The sequence below is a fragment of the Micromesistius poutassou genome (genome assembly GCF_964030765.1).
Source record: "Micromesistius poutassou genome assembly, chromosome: 20".
Lineage (NCBI taxonomy): Eukaryota > Metazoa > Chordata > Actinopteri > Gadiformes > Gadidae > Micromesistius > Micromesistius poutassou.
Window position 1 is genome coordinate 836,537 of NC_140290.1, and position 17,455 is coordinate 853,991.

The 17,455-nt window shown below is 44.6% G+C and overlaps 1 protein-coding gene across 5 annotated transcripts in view; it reads right to left on the minus strand.

The window, feature by feature from the left end:
• The window catches only part of LOC311365477 (CMP-N-acetylneuraminate-beta-galactosamide-alpha-2,3-sialyltransferase 1-like), a 39,128-nt gene extending 34,642 nt beyond the window's left edge, over positions 1 to 4,486 (minus strand). For 4 of the 5 annotated variants that reach the window (XR_014639417.1, XM_084485024.1, XM_084485025.1 and 1 more), the window contains exons 1-3: positions 4,348 to 4,486; positions 4,026 to 4,171; positions 3,477 to 3,771 (exon numbers count right to left, since the gene is read on the minus strand). Coding sequence is in view for 3 of the 5 variants with exons in the window: in XM_084485024.1 (XP_084341150.1) it covers positions 3,477 to 3,771; positions 4,026 to 4,171; positions 4,348 to 4,365 (459 nt within the window). In the remaining 2 variants the exon portion in view is untranslated. Of the gene's footprint in view, positions 1 to 3,476; positions 3,772 to 3,891; positions 4,172 to 4,347 lie in introns of those variants that run through there. The other variant, XR_014639418.1, reaches the window with a different exon arrangement.
• Positions 4,487 to 17,455: the final 12,969 nt, after the last annotated feature.

Sequence of the window (17,455 nt, forward strand, 5' to 3'; positions counted from 1 at the left end):
TGCCAAGGGATGATTTTAAGGGAAAATAGGCCCTCCCTCTTGCTCCCTAAGTATTGGAACACCCTACACCTCCGTGGGAATGTGCAAATTCTAGGGCTAGGGCTCAAATCTAGGGCTAGGGGGAGTAATAGGACGGGGCCTAAATGCGATGCAAGGGTAGTTTTATTTCTAACATTATTCTATCAACACGGACATTTACATAGATAGTCTGGTGTTATAATTGGTTTGCCTCGGGTGTGTAAGTCTGGAGTGGGTAAAACTGTTTTTATTGGCAGGCTAGCAGTTCCCCTTGACTTGTGTTAGCCTAGCACCAGCGATTTCTGCAAGGACTGAATGAAACGTGTTGAGAACGGTCTCCAAGGATAAATAACACACTGGCTCACTTGGAAATAAGGTCCGATGTCCAAAATCCGAACTACCCCTTTAAGGTACTCCTTAGGAACCAACACACACCCTTTAATAAAACAACTCGCAACAAACGTCTCGGTCGCATTTGAGTCATTCTTGGAGAGCAGTGGGGACATGGGGCAACCATCTCTGACATTTTGAGTTTAAGGTTAATATGATGAGCTCATCGTCATTGCTTATCATCAGTGTTGGGAAGGATACTTTTAAAATGTATCCAATTACAGAATACAGAATACATGCCCAAAAATGTAATATGTAACGTATTCCGTTACCTCACTCAATCTGAGTATTGTATTCTGAATACTTGGATTACTTCCACATTCAATTGCATTTTATAAGTGTAGGAATGCTGCATCAAATCCTGCTTACTAAACAGGCCTATTCTCATATGTTCTTCTGTTCCAACTGGCTGAATGTTTTAGGCCCAAGTCTCCCTGAAAATGCACTAGATTATATAATTTGCTGTAGAGGAACAAAGACTATAAGGGTAAAGACATGACCAACATACGAATTTTGAGAGAGAGAGAGAGAGAGAGAGAGAGAGAGAGAGAGAGAGAGAGAGAGAGAGAGAGAGAGAGAGAGAGCGAGAGAGTGAGAGTATTGGGCGTATTCACACCAGGAAAGTCCTTAGTTCGCTCTCTTTGATCCAGACCAATACACTGTTTATTTTTTGGTTTGGTGCGGTTCCTTTGCACATTGCAATTTTCGCAACAGTCCCAGAATTTGACAACAAACCCACATGTGTGCAAAGATCGTTAAATAATTGGAAAAAAAAGGTCTGGGGCAGGGTAAAGCGTTAAATAAAAAAGGGGGTGAAAGCGCAGGTGAAAGTAAACAGTCATGGATATCCAGCGTGATATAGGCCTACATTCAGGGCTGAACAGGGGGTGCTGTGAAAAAATTGTTGTTGTTTTTTTGGACAAAAAAAACCTATGAGCCTATAGGCCTATTTAAAATACATTTTAAAAATGAATAAATATATTGAGATTCACTACTTTATTGTCATATACACGCTATAACAAAGCAATAGATCGCAATAGTTCACTTCACAATAACGCTATAACAAAGCAATAGATCGCAATAGTGGTCAGCTGGCATGAACCTGTCACTGCACCCATCTACGTTTGTCACACGCGACTCTATTAGCTCCAAAATCCTTTTACGCACACCACAAGGAAATAATCTCTGACTATTTGAACGTTATTGAACAGAGCAACTGAACGAGCGATATGCAGAGGTGGAATCAAATGAAGACGACGCGTGCGAGGAAGACAAGTCACACGGAAGCAGGGTGGGAGTGAGGGAGGGAGCCCGGCGGCACTCAGAATAAAGGGGGTTTTGATCAGGAGTTTCTACGGGATAATTGTCAGGATCTACTGTTTGGAAAATGACTGACAAAAGATAGAATATGACAGTGGAATTTATTGAGGAAACATGAATATGTGTCAAACATCCGTCAAACAAAGAAATGCAATATTTATGGATTCATGAGGAGTGTTTATTTCTCTCGAGACACACACACCGCATACAAACTCTCTCCCCCCCACAGTGGGGGGAGAGAGTTTGGCAAATGATTTAAACTCAATAAGTTATTTTTGTGTAATTTGGGCTTTAACTAGCGCTCAAGTAGTTACTTTCGTAATAGCCTATGGGCCAATAGTTTGCACTAAAAAGCCATCAGAGAATTCTTATTTGAAATCATGGATAAACAACAGTGAACATTGTTAAACAAAGGCCTACTTGATCAACACTAGCCATATATGATGAAACTGTTATTTGTGTGGAATGCCAATCATCCACAAAAACTTCATGCCCTGGGCAAAATATGTTTTATTTAAACATTTGTGTATACACTCAGAAGTGTAAACAACAACATATTTACATAAATGAAAAAAAAGCCAAACAAATTTGCTGTCTAAGCAGACTCACTGAAGGACCCAAAAACATCTCTCCTCCTTTCATTACCCTGAACATACTGCTGGGCAATTTCTTGTCTGTCAAGCCTCTCTTGGTGAATATGGCACACAGCAATGCCATTGAGTCTTTTTTGACTCAATGACTGAAAGTCGGAACTTGGAGCGCGGAACAACGTAACCTCAAAGTTGAGTGCTCCCAGACACAAACGCCGGGCTCTCAATGCGCGCTGCATGTAAATTAGTCTAACTAACGGAACATTAATCCTCTGTTTTACCGGCGGTGTTTGTCGCCTTATGTAGGGACAGAGTGGGGGGGGCGGGGGGTCACTATGAATCTGAGGGGGACATATCCCCCCCGTCCCCAGTGCCATCCGCGCGCATGTGGGGGGAGAGAGTTTGTATATGCGGTGTGTGTGTCTCGAGAGAAATAAACACTCCTCATGAATCATAAATATTGCATTTCTTTGTTTGACGGATGTTTGACACATATTCATGTTTCCTCAATAAATTCCACTGTCATATTCTATCTTTTGTCAGTCATTTTCCAAACAGCAGATCCTGACAATTATCTCGTAGAAACTCCTGATCAAACCCCCCTTTATTCTGAGTGCCGCCGGGCTCCCTCCCTCACTCCCACCCTGCTTCCGTGTGATTTGTCTTCCTCGCACGCGTCGTCTTCATTTGATTCCACCTCTGCATATCGCTCGTTCAGTCGCTCTGTTCAATAACGTTCAAATAGTCCGATTATTATTTCCTTGTGGTGTGCGTAAAATGATTTTGGAGCTAATAGAGTCGCGTGTGACAAACGTAGATGGGTGCAGTGACTCAGAGTCAGGTTCATGCCAGCTGACCACTATTGCGATCTATTGCTTTGTTATAGCGTTATTGTGAAGTGAACTATTGCGATCTATTGCTTTGTTATAGCGTGTATATGACAATAAAGTAGTGAATCTCAATATATTTATTCATTTTTTAAATGTATTTTAAATAGGCCTATAGGCTCATAGGTTTTTTTGTCCAAAAAAACAAAAAAAAATTCACAGCACCCCCTGTTCAAAATGACTTCCCGCGGCCCTGCACTATACGTAGAAATGTAAATGCAGCATTAGTGTTTCTACCAATGATGCCAGTGCTACTTGAGCCGTGTCTCACCATCCACCAGTTGAAGGCATCCTTAGGCAGCGTGTTGTTCTCCTTGGTCAGGAGGGGGTAAACAGATCCGTTGAAGCGCTCAGAGAACCAGTGGTGGCCCTGTGGGTCGGCCACACATTGGGCTGGACACGCGCAGAGATCCGGGGCCGAAGGCCTCTCCAGCAGGCGGGAGGCCTGCTTGTAGAGCAGCTTGGGGTCGGGGAAGGGGAAGCTGAACAGCAGCATGGTGAACATCACCACACTCAGCACAATGATCTTGATCGTGAGACACCTCCTTCCATGCATGGTCGTGATTCTATGGATACACAATATTTCAGTAAAAAAATTATAAATTTAAAAATAAAGTTAAAAATCAACCAAAAAACAGCATTCCATAAAAAGTCAGAATCTCCTTAAAGCACGGTCCAAGGCTCACCTGTCACCAGCCAATGCTGGATAGAGGTTACCATTTGGCAGTTAAAATCAATCAGGTGTACACATTTAAACTATTGCTTGTCCGGAGGATTTATTCCACACTGACAGGTAAAATTTGAAAAGAAAGGCCTTTACCCTGCCTCAAAGGAATCGAGGTCAGAAAGAAGATCGGCAGTCAAAAGTTCCCCGACGTAGGCTACAGTGCACTGGCTTCTGCTGTGGGAGGGGGGGGGGGGGGGGGGGTCTCCCTGGAGATCAACGGCTCCTGAGCATTCTCTGCACTGCAAATAGACAAACATTTGATTTGATCAAACATTAACATGAACACAAATACCTTCACGTCACTGGAAAAATATTTCAACCCCCGTTCGGCTTACATCGATATAGCAAACAATCACTCCTCTGTCAATTTCTAACACATCACACTGCACTTGTCTCACATTGTATTTATACGTGCCTGCAGGCCGCCTCCCATCCACTTGGAACAATGCCAAGGGATGTTTATTCAGAGCGACGTCGAACCTTGCGCTGCACGAAAAACCGGATATTCACCTCAGCGAACACCTGCTCACTCCACTCCTGTAAACGGTTCACAGCCTGTTCACGTGTGCCGGGATAAGCCACTCCTCGCCCAGGCCTGGGCAAACCCTTTCTTCATAATAACACTAATAAAAATTATTATAGTCATTTGAATTATTATTCATTTATTGAGGAAAAAATACTTGCGAGGAACATGTTATGTTGTAAATGTTTTATTGATAGTTATTACAAATATTCACAAATATGGTCAAACATTTTCATAAATAAGGGCAAAAACAAATAAATATGTTTAGCAATAAGAACAGTTTAGCAATAAGGACACCGCCCCTCAAAGGTGCTGCCCTCCTCATTCGACAGATCAACCGTGATGGCCCTCCAGAAGTCCACGTCATGTCAAGCACGATGTAGCTCAATGCTCTACATGTTGACACAATGAATCTCTTATTTATGCTGTAATCAATCTTAGCCTCTTCCTTCTCTGTCGAGTAAACGGTGAACTGCTGCGATTTGCCTCAGAGTTGTGAGACTACACACAGAGTTCCTATAAAATACACCAAGACAGAAAAGTCACTTCTGTGAAGAAATACATCAACTCATAAGCAGTTAGTAGGCACATTTAATCACTGCAAACCTTATCTTGCTGCCATTTTGGGATTGTGTCTCTTTGTTACCTCATCTCCTCCACACCTCCAAAGCAGCCAGCCTCTTATAGCGTTTTGGTGTTCAGCGTCGTAAATCGGCCACAAACTAATTATTCTGTGGTACAGCCCACTAATCAGCAATAATACATCTTATTTAATAGGCCTACATTTATTTTTGCCTTTATGATAGAGGGGGATAGACAGGAAGGTATGGGAGAGAGAGGGGAGGACATGGGGCAAAGGACCACAGGCAGGAATTGAACCTGGGTCGCTGCGGTAAGGACGTAAATCTGTCTCATCGGATTTTGAAAATAAAAAGCAATTGAATTTTAAGCACTGAATATTTATGCATTGAAATAACGTATCTGGATTTTTTTCCACTATATTAAAGCCATTGGATTTTTAGCTCTGAATATTTAGACTATGCATTGAAATAACGTATCCGATTTAACTAAATATTCAAAAATTGAAAATTAAATATTCAAAATGCTATGTATTAATTTCAACTTAAATATTTTCAACGTCCCCAAATTCAGCTGTGTGACGGGGCGCATAGCGACCGTCACGGTAGCGATACGCTACCCATGACATATTAAGAGACTGAGTGCTAATGTTGCCTGTGTGTTTGTCTTAGTTGTCTATGTATTCCGTTACCGTCATACTGCTTTAAAATCATTTCATCAACCATGTCATTTATCATACGCTACAACAGTTTAATACAATCTTGCAAGTACCATCATTACAACTTTCTGTTTAATACCATTTACGTCACCTGTTCTGTTGCAATAACCACTCAAACAAGTATGTCTTTGTCAAATTGCAGGTCCGTTTATTTTGTTTAAATGTTACATGTTAACTCAGCGTAATTGTTCGTCTTACCAGCGTCTCGTCTAGTGTTTGTATTAGGGATCGTGTGCCGCGGCGTTTAAATCAACGTCACGACTTCCGGGTAAACCGGAAGTGACCCCGAGTTATTGTTATTATTTTTTATTGCTGTTTTTATATATTTTGGCTATGCCAAAATAGAGTAGTAGTACACGGTTTACTGTGCTTAATGTTTCTAGCTTATAGAGTGGAGAATTGTAGCTGTTTAAAGCTGTTATGTATTTAACTTGTAACACCCCTGTCTCATCGTGTATATTGGTATGCGCCAATTAGTAGGGGATGTGTGGCCTATTTAAGCTGACGCTTGTCAGTTATTCGGGGGAGCTGAAGGTGGCAGGACGTCTGTTTATTGCTCTCACTAAGTGACTTGTTTAAAGGTCCGGTTTGCAGAAGTTTTGACTTATTTTTGTGACTATCAAGTCCATTTATTTTGTTTAGTTAACAGTGTTTTCTTTTTGTTACTTTTTGTTTCATTTTTATTGCCTTATGGGCCTTAATTGGGAAAAATAAAATATCCCGTCTGCTCCTGAGTGATTTCCACCTAGCTCACGACGCTCATACACATCTACCCATGACAATTTGGTGGCAGTGGTTTCTGGGTACCAGTAGTCACGAGCGGCACTCAGTGAGCTAAGATGGAGGATAAAGACAGAGGTACGGCACCCCCTAGAGATGGCTCAGCGACGGGGACCAGGCCAAAAGCAGCGACGTCCAAGCCTCCCACTCCAGTGGTAGAAGACCGGACGGATCGCGAAGTCGGTGGTTGAGTCGCAGAGGCGTCAACATGACCAGGCAGAGGCGGAGTCCCTTCGTCAGGACCAGAGGTGGAAAGCCATGGAGCATCAGTTCCAGCAGCTTCAGAGGTTGGCGAGAGAGGCGGCGACGACGCAGGCAACAGGGCAGCCACTTGCCGATCTGCAGCACGTGCACCCGCCCAGCTCCTGCCCTTCTACAGCCTCGGATCCACTCTCCAACGTGCCCTTTCTGGATATACCAACTCCTTACCCACGTCCAGGGCAGCAACCAGCGCCCGGGATGCACAGCTCACTCAACTCCACTTCTCTTGGCCTTGCCACCTCTCCAAACCTCCATAGGGGCTGGAGACCCCCTAAGATGGCTCCTTTTGAAGAGCATGAAGATATTGAACATTACCTGACCACCTTTGAAAGACTCGCGACAGCGTGTCAGTGGCCCCTGGAGACTTGGGTATTGTACCTCGTGCCCTTGTTGAAAGGTAAAGCCAGAACTGCCTATGTGGCAATGACTTTTGAGGACAGCCAGGATTACATAAAAGTAAAGCAGGCCATTTTGGACAAGTTCAACATTAAAGCAGAGACTTACCGCCAACGTTTCCGTTCGAAGACCATTCTGGAGGATGAGACGGCAAAAGAGTTGCAGGCTCGGCTGAAAGACTTGTTCGGAAAATGGATTATGCCGGAGACACTGATCAAGGACCAGATTTGCGACCAGATGGTGCTGGAACAGTTCCTGGGCATGCTGAACACCGACCTGCAGGTGTGGGTGAGAGAACACACCCCTCGCTCATCAGCTGAAGCAGCAGACCTGGTGGAAACCTTTGTGACCGCCAGGCCTTCCAGAAGGAAGTACTTCCTGGGCCCACCACAACATGACGGGAGAAGACCATACCAAGCCGCCCAGCAAGAGCCGGAAAAAGCATCTACTGGTATGTATGCGGGTGATAGTGGTCGTGTGGTTAAGCCCTCCTACAGCCCCAATATCCACAGTGTTAGCTCCACTTCAGCTAGAACACATAGAGGCATTATTTGTCATGGTTGTGGTCAACAAGGTCACATTAGGCCCAATTGTACGGCAAAGAAAATGTCTGATTCTAGACTGTGTTACCTACCTGGCCCTAGCAAGCACACACATTGTATGTCCTCTGACGTGATTGTCCCAGTGAAAGTGATGGGAAAGACTCCTCAAGCTTTAGTCGATTCAGGAAGCAGTCAATCTTTTATCCTCAAGTCTTGTTTAAAGTCTGATTTCCAACCCCGGGGCAAAATTAAGGTCCGCTACGTCCATGGAGACGAGTCTGAGCACCAGACCAGCGAGGTTCTCTCTGAGATTAGAGGCCAAAAGTATCTGTTAACCGTGGGGGTTTTAGATAAATGTCCATATCCCGTGATTCTAGGCCAGGATGTGCCAGTTCTTATTGAGCTACTTCAGACTGTTAACACAGCAAATGCATATGTGACAACTAGAGCTCAGGCTAGAGAGAAACCAAATGATTGGTGGTCTGAGTTACCATATGACGGTTGCCCTGGTGGCAAAGTTAAGAAGTCCAAGGCAGAGAGACGCAGAGAAAAAGTGACAGGTACCGCAGTGCAGGAAAGTATGCCCTCCCCACCACTAGAGGACAATGAAGTGTTGGTGGAAGATTTTGCAAGGCTACAACTAGCGGATCCTACACTTAGTTCCTGCTTCTCTGCTGTCAAAAACCCAGATGAGGCTAGGGAAGCAATGGAAGAGGGTAATATATGTTTTGTCAGGAAGAATGAGAAGCTTTACAGAGTGACTGTAGACACCGAGCAGTTGGTAGTTCCTGAAGTTCTCCGGGCCAAAGTTCTACATCTTGGTCATAGTATTCCTTGGGCAGGCCATCTAGGTAAGGAAAAGACAGAACAGGATCCTGAACCGATTTTACTGGCCAGGGATCCATAAGGATATTGCCGAATACTGCAGGTCTTGTCCAGAATGTCAACTGTCAGCTCGCTCCAAGAGGGGGTTAAAAGTTCCCCTGATTAGCCTTCCCATTATTGATGTTCCATTCAGTCGTGTTGCCATGGATGTGGTAGGTCCCCTGGAGAGAAGTAGGGCAGGCCACCGCTACATTCTAGTCATTTGTGACTATGCAACACGGTACCCAGAGGCGTTCCCCCTCAGAAACACCAAAGCTAGACAAGTTGCCAACTGTTTAATCCAGCTTTTCTCCCGGGTGGGGGTCCCGAAAGAAATCCTAAGAGATCAGGGTAGTAACTTTACCAGCAAGTCACTGAGACAGGTATACTCCCTGTTAGGAATCCGGGGCATCAAAACCACACCCTATCACCCGCAGACTGACGGCTTGGTCGAGAGGTTTAACCAGACCTTGAAGTCGATGCTGCGGAAGTTTGTGTCTGAGTCATCCACCGGGTTCTCCCCCTTCGAGCTCCTGTATGGACGGGAGGTGAGAGGCCCACTTGACATACTCCACGAGAGCTGGGAGGGGGACGCCTCTCATCAGCCAACCAACCTGGCGGGCTATGTCATCAAGATGCGGGAGAAGCTGGACCAGCTGAGCTCCATGGCCCACGAACAACTGGCCAAGGCCCAGACACGGCAGAACGACCGGACAGCACGTAGCCGCACCTTCATATCACGAGTGATTTCCACCTAGCTCACGACGCTCATACACATCTACCCATGACAAGCTGCAAAATTCAATGTAGAGCCTACGAAATTCAGCATTAACATCGGGGGACCCAAGGAAGAGCAATCAATCCTAATTGCTAGATTGCGGACAAGCAAGGAGAGCGAGCAGATGTTACACCGAATTCTGCGACCCACCGAAAAGTGTGACCCAGGGGGCGCTGTTGCACATTTTCTACAACATGCACAAGTTTGCGTATACAGGCATCAGGCATTAAGTGGTTCACGTGCGGAAACACGCACAAGCTTAAAACATAACGTTTGTATCGTCATCGATCACTCGGAATGGGTGCATTCGTTTTGGACACCTGGCACGTTGGCTGAAGCAAATTGGTTGATATGCCTCTGTGATGGCATAACGAGCTGACAGTATTGCGCACCGAGTGGCATGATACTGATAAGCAAAGGGACCTCGGATCGCCCCAAATTGGTGCCCTAATAAATTGGGCTCTTAACCCACTACAATTACTGTAGATAGCTTTACTGTTTAACTGTTTGACACTAAAGTGTTACCGTATTATGAGTGGGTCTTGCGGGATTTAACTTGACGTGATTTGGTTGCGATTACTGGGAACTGGTTATGAATGAATTCAATGTTACACTATGGTTAACAATAAAGAAGATTCTACCTTTACCATTCGGAGACGTATAATATCAAAACAACATGGTGTCAGAAGTGGGATTCTTCCTGAAGACATCACTTGGACAACTTCCTCTCTTGGAACGTTAACTTTGAAGTCTCGACCGCGGTAAGCGACACCATCGAAATGGCAGACGGATTCAGACGTCCGGACCCTCTCGTTTTCGATGAGAATGTGACAGTGCACTGGCACAAGTTTGAACGAGAATATGATATTTTCATTGCCGCTGCACACGGCGATAAACCTGCCCGAACGAGAGCTTATATACTCCTTAACCTCGCAGGACTGGAGGCTATAGAGAGAGAGCGGTCATTTACCTATGCGCCCGCAGTACTAGGAGAAGATGATAACGTCGTCGTTCCAGCAGAATCTAGAGAGGACCCTGAGTGTCTTAAAAGAAAGTTTAAAGAAATATGCAACCCTGAATCAAACGTGATAATGGAGAGGCACAACTTCAACACCAGACAACAAAACCTGGCGAAACAATCGAGGCATACGTGAGTACACTGAGAAATCAGGCTAAAAACTGTAACTTTGGCGCATTGGAAAACTAACTGATAAGAGACAGACTGGTCTGTGGAATAAGTAGCGACAGTGTCAGACGTACGCTGCTAAAAGAGACTGACTTAACACTGTCTAAAGCACTACGCATTTGCCAAATTAGCGAGCTCACTGAAAAGCATAGCAAAGCCCTCTCCACACCTAAAACTGCTACAACTGCCAGTGTGGATGCTGTACAAATAAAACATAGAAACATCTACAGCAAAATGAAGCACACTATGAGGGAAAATCCATCAATCTCCAGCTGCCGGAATTGTGGGGGAACCCATCCAGCAAAACATGACCAATGTCCGGCTTTTGGCCAACAGTGCCACAACTGAGCAGAACCACTTCAAAAGCCAATGCAGGTCTACAAAGTCAAGCAGACCAAACAGACAGATAAACCAGCTATATGCCGAAACAAACTCCAGCAGTGAAAGTGATGACACATTCACCATTGAAGGCTTGTCCTTGCATGATGATGAGAGGAAAATTGACAAGGAAGGACATTGTTTTGTGACGGTTAATGACAAGCAACTAAACCTGAAAGTGGATACAGGGGCGAAATGTAACGTTATGTCCCTTAACACATACAAACTTGTCAGGAACAGTGAAGAACTGCAAATGCCAATTAAGCAGGTCAATCTTGTAGCATTTGGCGGATTTATGATCAAACCAATTGGCACAGTGACATTACCATGCAAGCTAAATGAACAGCTGTATAACCTACAGTTTCAAGTCGTGAAAGAAAGTGTTCACTCCATTCTTGGCCTACAGGACAGCCTACATATGAAGCTAGTCGCCTTCAGCAGGGAGGTGTTCAACCTAGACCAGGGTTCCCCAATTAGTTTTGCCAGAGGGCCAAATTTGGTCAAGCATGCCACGCCAAGGGCCGAGATATCGTTAAATTTTTTTAATTTGCCATTTTTATGTGCACATTTTGCTTTAATTATCATTACTATAATTATTAGTAGTAGTTGAAAATACCCTGTGTTAGGAGTCACACAATAATGCTCTCTTGAAACAAAATTTGTCCAAAACCTACCATTAATTTATTAAAATGCCGCTGGAACATCAGCAAACAAAAAGTCCAGCAAACAAACACGCACACAGTGCAGCAGCCCCAAACATAAAAACTTAAATAGCATCAGCACAGTGTGTCTTCAACAGGGCATTGGGCCTGGTGCCATCCATCCAGATCAGTGTGTGTTCACATCCACTCTCTTCCCCGCTCTATAAGTCTCTCCCTCCCTCTCTAAGAGACACAGGAAGATTTTAGTTAGTTAGCTTTAAAATGTGATACCACAATATGTGACATTAGTTTTAAACTTTTTAAATATGTGTAGCAAATAACATCAGTCTGTAAACAACAACAACAAAAAAATATATATATTTTTTTTTTTACATGTGAATGCCACTGGGTCAGCGCGGGCCGGACATTTGGCTCCTGTGGGCCGGATCTGGCCCGAGGGCCGCTAATTGGGGTTCACTGACCTAGACTGTTAAGGATCACACCCTGTCGCAGAAAATGTTGACACAATACATCTCTTACTGTCGATTAAACAGTGAACTGCTGCGATTTGCCTCAGAGTTGTGAGACTACACACAGTTCCTATAAAATACACCAAGACAGAAAAGTCACTTCTGTGAAGAAATACATCAACTCATAAGCAGTTGGTAGGCACATTTAATCACTGCAAACCTTATCTTGCTGCCATTTTGGGATTGTGTCTCTTTGTTACCTCATCTCCTCCACACCTCCAAAGCAGCCAGCCTCTTATAGCGTTTTGGTGTTCAGCGTCGTAAATCGGACACAAACTAATTATTCTGTGGTACAGCCCACTAATCAGCAATAATACATCTTATTTAATAGGCCTACATTTATTTTTGCCTTTATGATAGAGGGGGATAGACAGGAAGGTATGGGAGAGAGAGGGGAGGACATGGGGCAAAGGACCACAGGCAGGAATTGAACCTGGGTCACTGCGGTAAGGACGTAAATCTGTCTCATCGGATTTTGAAAATAAAAAGCCATTGAATTTTAAGCACTGAATATTTATGCATTGAAATAACGTATCCCTCCGCACAACATTCACAACTCCGTATGGACGATTCAAGTTCTTAAAGATGCCGTTCGGAATTTGCACAGCCTCAGAAGTGTTTTAAAGAGCCATGGAACAAATCTTTGCAGGACATCCATGTGCTATAATCGTGGACGACATCATCATCGGTGGCAAAGACCCTGATGAGCATGAAAGAAACCTGAAAAAGGTACTGGATCGTGCCAGGCAGGTGAAACTGAGACTGAATCCCAGCAAATGCAAATTTGGACTCAACGAGGTGAGCTATGTTGGGCACACATTCACAGATAAAGGGCTGAAAGCAGACCCTAAAAAAATAAAAGCCATCAGTGAAATACCACCCCAGAGGACAAGCCAGCTCTTCAGCGTTTCTTAGGGATGGTAAACTACTTGGGCAAGTTCATTCCGAACCTAAGTGAACTAACCACACCACTACGTCAGCTGCTCCACAAGGTAGTGGTGTGGAATTGGACGAAGCATCAACAGAATGCTTTTGACAGGCTCAAGACCTGCATCAGCAGCCCACCTGTACTCCATTACTATGATGTGAGGCAACCAGTGACACTCACCTGCGATGCATCACAATATGGTTTAGGGGCTGCTTGCCTCCAAGAGGAGAATCCCGTGGCATACGCGTCTCGCACACTGACCCAGATGGAGACGAGATACGCGCAAATCGAAAAATAACTTCTGGCAGTGGTCTTCGCCTGCTACAAATTCTATGACTACATCTACGGCAAGCCGGTCGTGATTGAGACTGACAACCAGCCCTTGGTCACCATTCACAACAAGCCATTTCACACCATCCCAGCTCGCCTGCAACGCATGATGTTACAGTTGCAAAAATTCGACCTGACTCTCACCTACAAAAAAGGAAAGCACCACTACTTAGCTGACACCCTTTCCCGTGCACCGAGGTGCAACGCCTGCCCCCAGAAGGCAGAACAGCCAGAGTTTGAGGTGATGACAGTTCTACTAATCTCCCCACAGCGTCTCGAAGAACTCCGTCAATACACTGCTGAAGACACAGTGCTGCAGAAAATCACCTGTTTCATTCAACGGGGCTGGCCAAGACGTCCATGCAGCGTACCTACAGAGGTGAGACCATTCTTCAGTTTCCGTGATGAACTCACCGTCGAAGACAGGATCATCATGAAAGGAAACAGGGCGGTCGTGCCCACTGCCATTCACTCGGAATACCTGAAGATGCTACACATGGGACACCCATGAGTTGAATCCACTAAGAGAAGGGCAAGGGAAAGTGTTTTCTGGCCATCTTTAAATGAGTACATTCAGGCTGTCGTTATAGCATGCGGCGTCTGTAACAGCCTGCGGCCTCACCAGCAAAAAGAGCCGCTAAAACTGCACACAGTCCCAGACCTGCCCTGGTCTCTTGTCGCCAGGGCAGTTGCTAGGAATTCTGGGCCCCCTGAAAGAATATCGGTGTGGGCCCCTCTCCCCCATTCATTGCCACCTTAAATGTTCTTGTTTTTCAGTGTTCTTGACGGTGCCTGGTGTAATACACCCAAGTTGTTTCTTGTTTTTACATTTAACGACTTAACAAGTCAGAGTATTATTATGTAAATTATGTATTATTAATTGTCTTATTCTCATTTCCCTGATTTGCAACACGTTACTACACCTCAGATTGCAAATACATTTTCAATTAACCACTCAATAAATAGGTGTGGGTATTTTATTGGGTATTTTATTGCAAGCACTGATATGCAAAAAACAAAGTGTCCTGGCTCAAGATAGTCCACAGGTAAATATGTAGCATTTAACTTAAATGTCCAAGTGAAACAAAGAGCACATGGAATACGTTGTTGTAAAACAAATATCAAAAACAACAAGCCTCATCTAATCTCAATTAAAGTTTAAATTGGCTTGTTTGTTCACTGTAAGTCTCATCGCTCACTCACTTCCGATGAGGAAGAACCATGGGAAGAACCAGGCACGTGCACACATAGGGCCCTAGGGGTGCTTGAGCCCCTGCCCTTTTTGCCTCGTATTAAAAAGTGCCCTCTGAGTGTTCTTCAACAATCGCGCCCGCAAAAGTTTTCGTCCGCGATCGAACGCCCCCCCCGTCAACAATCGCGCCTGCAATAGCGCTCGTCCGCGATCCAACCCCAATTCGGATTCATTCATTTGAATATATATTAGTTCAGTGTATGCATAATCATTTTGTCATAGAGGCTACTGGGGGCTGTGTGTGGGCCCTAGCGGGCTGTGGGCCCTTATAATTGTCATAACCTTTCCCCCCTATAGGACGGCGCTGCTTGTAGCCACAGACATGTTTGAATGGAAAACTCAGCATTACCTGGTGCTTGTTAATTCGTATTCTGGCTGGTTCGAAATTGACCGGCTCAGCAGCCTGTCATCATTGAGCTAAAGCGTCACTTCTCAGTCCACGGCATACCACAGAAGCTGTACACAGATAATGGCACCCAGTATACCAGCCAGGCCTTCCATGACTTTGCCCGATCTTGGGATTTCCAGCATGTGACGAGCAGTCCAGAGTATCCTCAGTCTAATGGACTCAGCGAGAGGGCCGTAAGGAGTGCAAAGAAACTGTTAGAAACCACAGAGAGAGACGGGACAGACTTCTATTTGAATCTGCTTGGGACACGAAACATGCCCCGAGACAACATCTTGGGCTCACCTGCACAAAGGCTGTTGTCCCGTCGCACTCGAACCAGTCTGCCCATCTGCAAACAATTGCTAAAACCAGCTGCAAGAACCCCGACCAGCATCAAAGCACAATTAACAAAGAAGCAGCGGACACAAAGACACTACTACGACAAGACCAGCAAGCCATTACACCCCCTGGAACCAGACCAGGGGCCTCATGTACAAAGCTTGCTTACGCACAAAAAAGCTGCGTAAGCAACTTCTCACGCAAACGTTCGGATGTACAAAGACTGACTTGACGTGAGAAAGTGCGGTTCTCCACGCAAACTAAATGCCTGGCTTACGCACATTTCTGCTGCATTTTGTCAGTTGGCGGCACATAGAGGCAATGCAGCGCAACAACATTAGGCCTACTCGATCACGAGTCATGAAGTAATATTGCAATATGAGGCGAGTTCAAAGTGGATTTGAACGTCGGAATGCGTGATCTTAAATGCGCTTCAATCATGCGTTATTGTTGTCGAGACGCATAATGTGACACTGTTGTTAGGCTAAACTTAAACAGACCCATAAAACTAAATTGTCAATATTGGAATTAAAAGGAAGCCCCAGCAATATTATTTTCAGTGATGGCTTGTTTATTAAACGTTACATATTTTCCGGACCACGCATGACATATGATCTCTCTTCACACATTTGTTGTGAAATTCTTGACTGCAATATTATTATGTGATGTTGAGTGGAGTAAGCACAAGCCATTGTTACTTAAAATCAATCCATCAATGAACCAGTCGGCCAATTTCGAAATATGTACATATTATTGACACATTGGGTGTATGGATACAACCTATCGTCAGCATGCATCCAAATAAATGAGAATATAAAAGCATGCGCAAAATGTGGCAATAATCGATAGGTTGACAATGGCAGTGTTGGCCTTGTTAGAAGATGGTCGCATTCAAAATTAACGGGTGTTCCGCGACTATTATGATTTTTTGGACAAAAAAGAGCCGATCCCAAATCACAGCTGCCACCCTTTGCTCAAATAGGGCGAGCTCCCAGACTCCGCCCCACTGCGCTCTGACCCACGCTTCTCCGGGGTCAGAGCAGAGACCTTTCTTTTTACGTCCACCTTGATGTCCGACCACTTTTTTTTTATGTCAGCCACAGTTCGGCTTTCCGCCCCAACCTCGTTGACCGACTTGGCAACGTTTTCCCACGCCAGTTTTTTGCTTTTGGTGCTGATTACGGAGGAAAGAGAGCCAAACAAGATCGTATTTCTGGCCTCTACCTCCGAAATCAGCACCTCCACCTCGCATTCACTAAAGTTATTTTTTCTTCCTTTCTCCATGTTCTCCTTTCTCCTAACGAGTGCACTACTGCAGGCCTATTTATACGAATTAGCATATTAAATGAGGGAGGAGACTGGGTGGAGAGACGGGCTCGTGCATGTGCATGTTCACGTTAATTGGGATGTACAAAGAGAATCTGCGTGAAATCGTGCTTACACAAGGATTGATACATCCGGATTTATTTGTGCGCAGCAGCTTTCCAGATTTTGGCGTCCGCAAAGTTTGTCAGAAATCCACGCAAGTCTTTGTACATGAGGCCCCTGGAGTGTGACTGTAGACAAAACTGTCTTTGCAAATGTGTTGCATAAATGATCCATTGATTCTCAAACATGTACAGTGATGTGATAAAGATGACTTAACTTTAACTTCTACATTCCCTGACATCTTGGTATGATTACTTTTAAACATTTATCCAAAAGGTGATAGAATACTACATGAGAGCTATCATCAATTCCAATGACACTGCTGGCTGACTTTACCCCATGAATCATTACACCATGGGTACAATTTTACACGGCACAAGAGAGCAGATAGCCAGGCAAGGGCTAACAAATGTAAGTTCAAGTGTAGTCGTTATGGTCCGTCTGTTTGTTTGTCCATCTGTTTGTGTGTCTGCTATGGCAAGCCATTTCAACTTTAATTAATTTCTAAACTAGGCACAAAAAGTAAGGAAATTTGTGTTTGGTAGATCATATCATTGCTATAACAATGCTTCTTGGCAATCAATTGTATAGCTTTGGAAAGCCTGAAGCCTCCCCTTTTCAATGGTGCCACATTTGTAAGGAACATGTATTCGTGGGATGAGCAGCAGAGCTGAGAATGTAG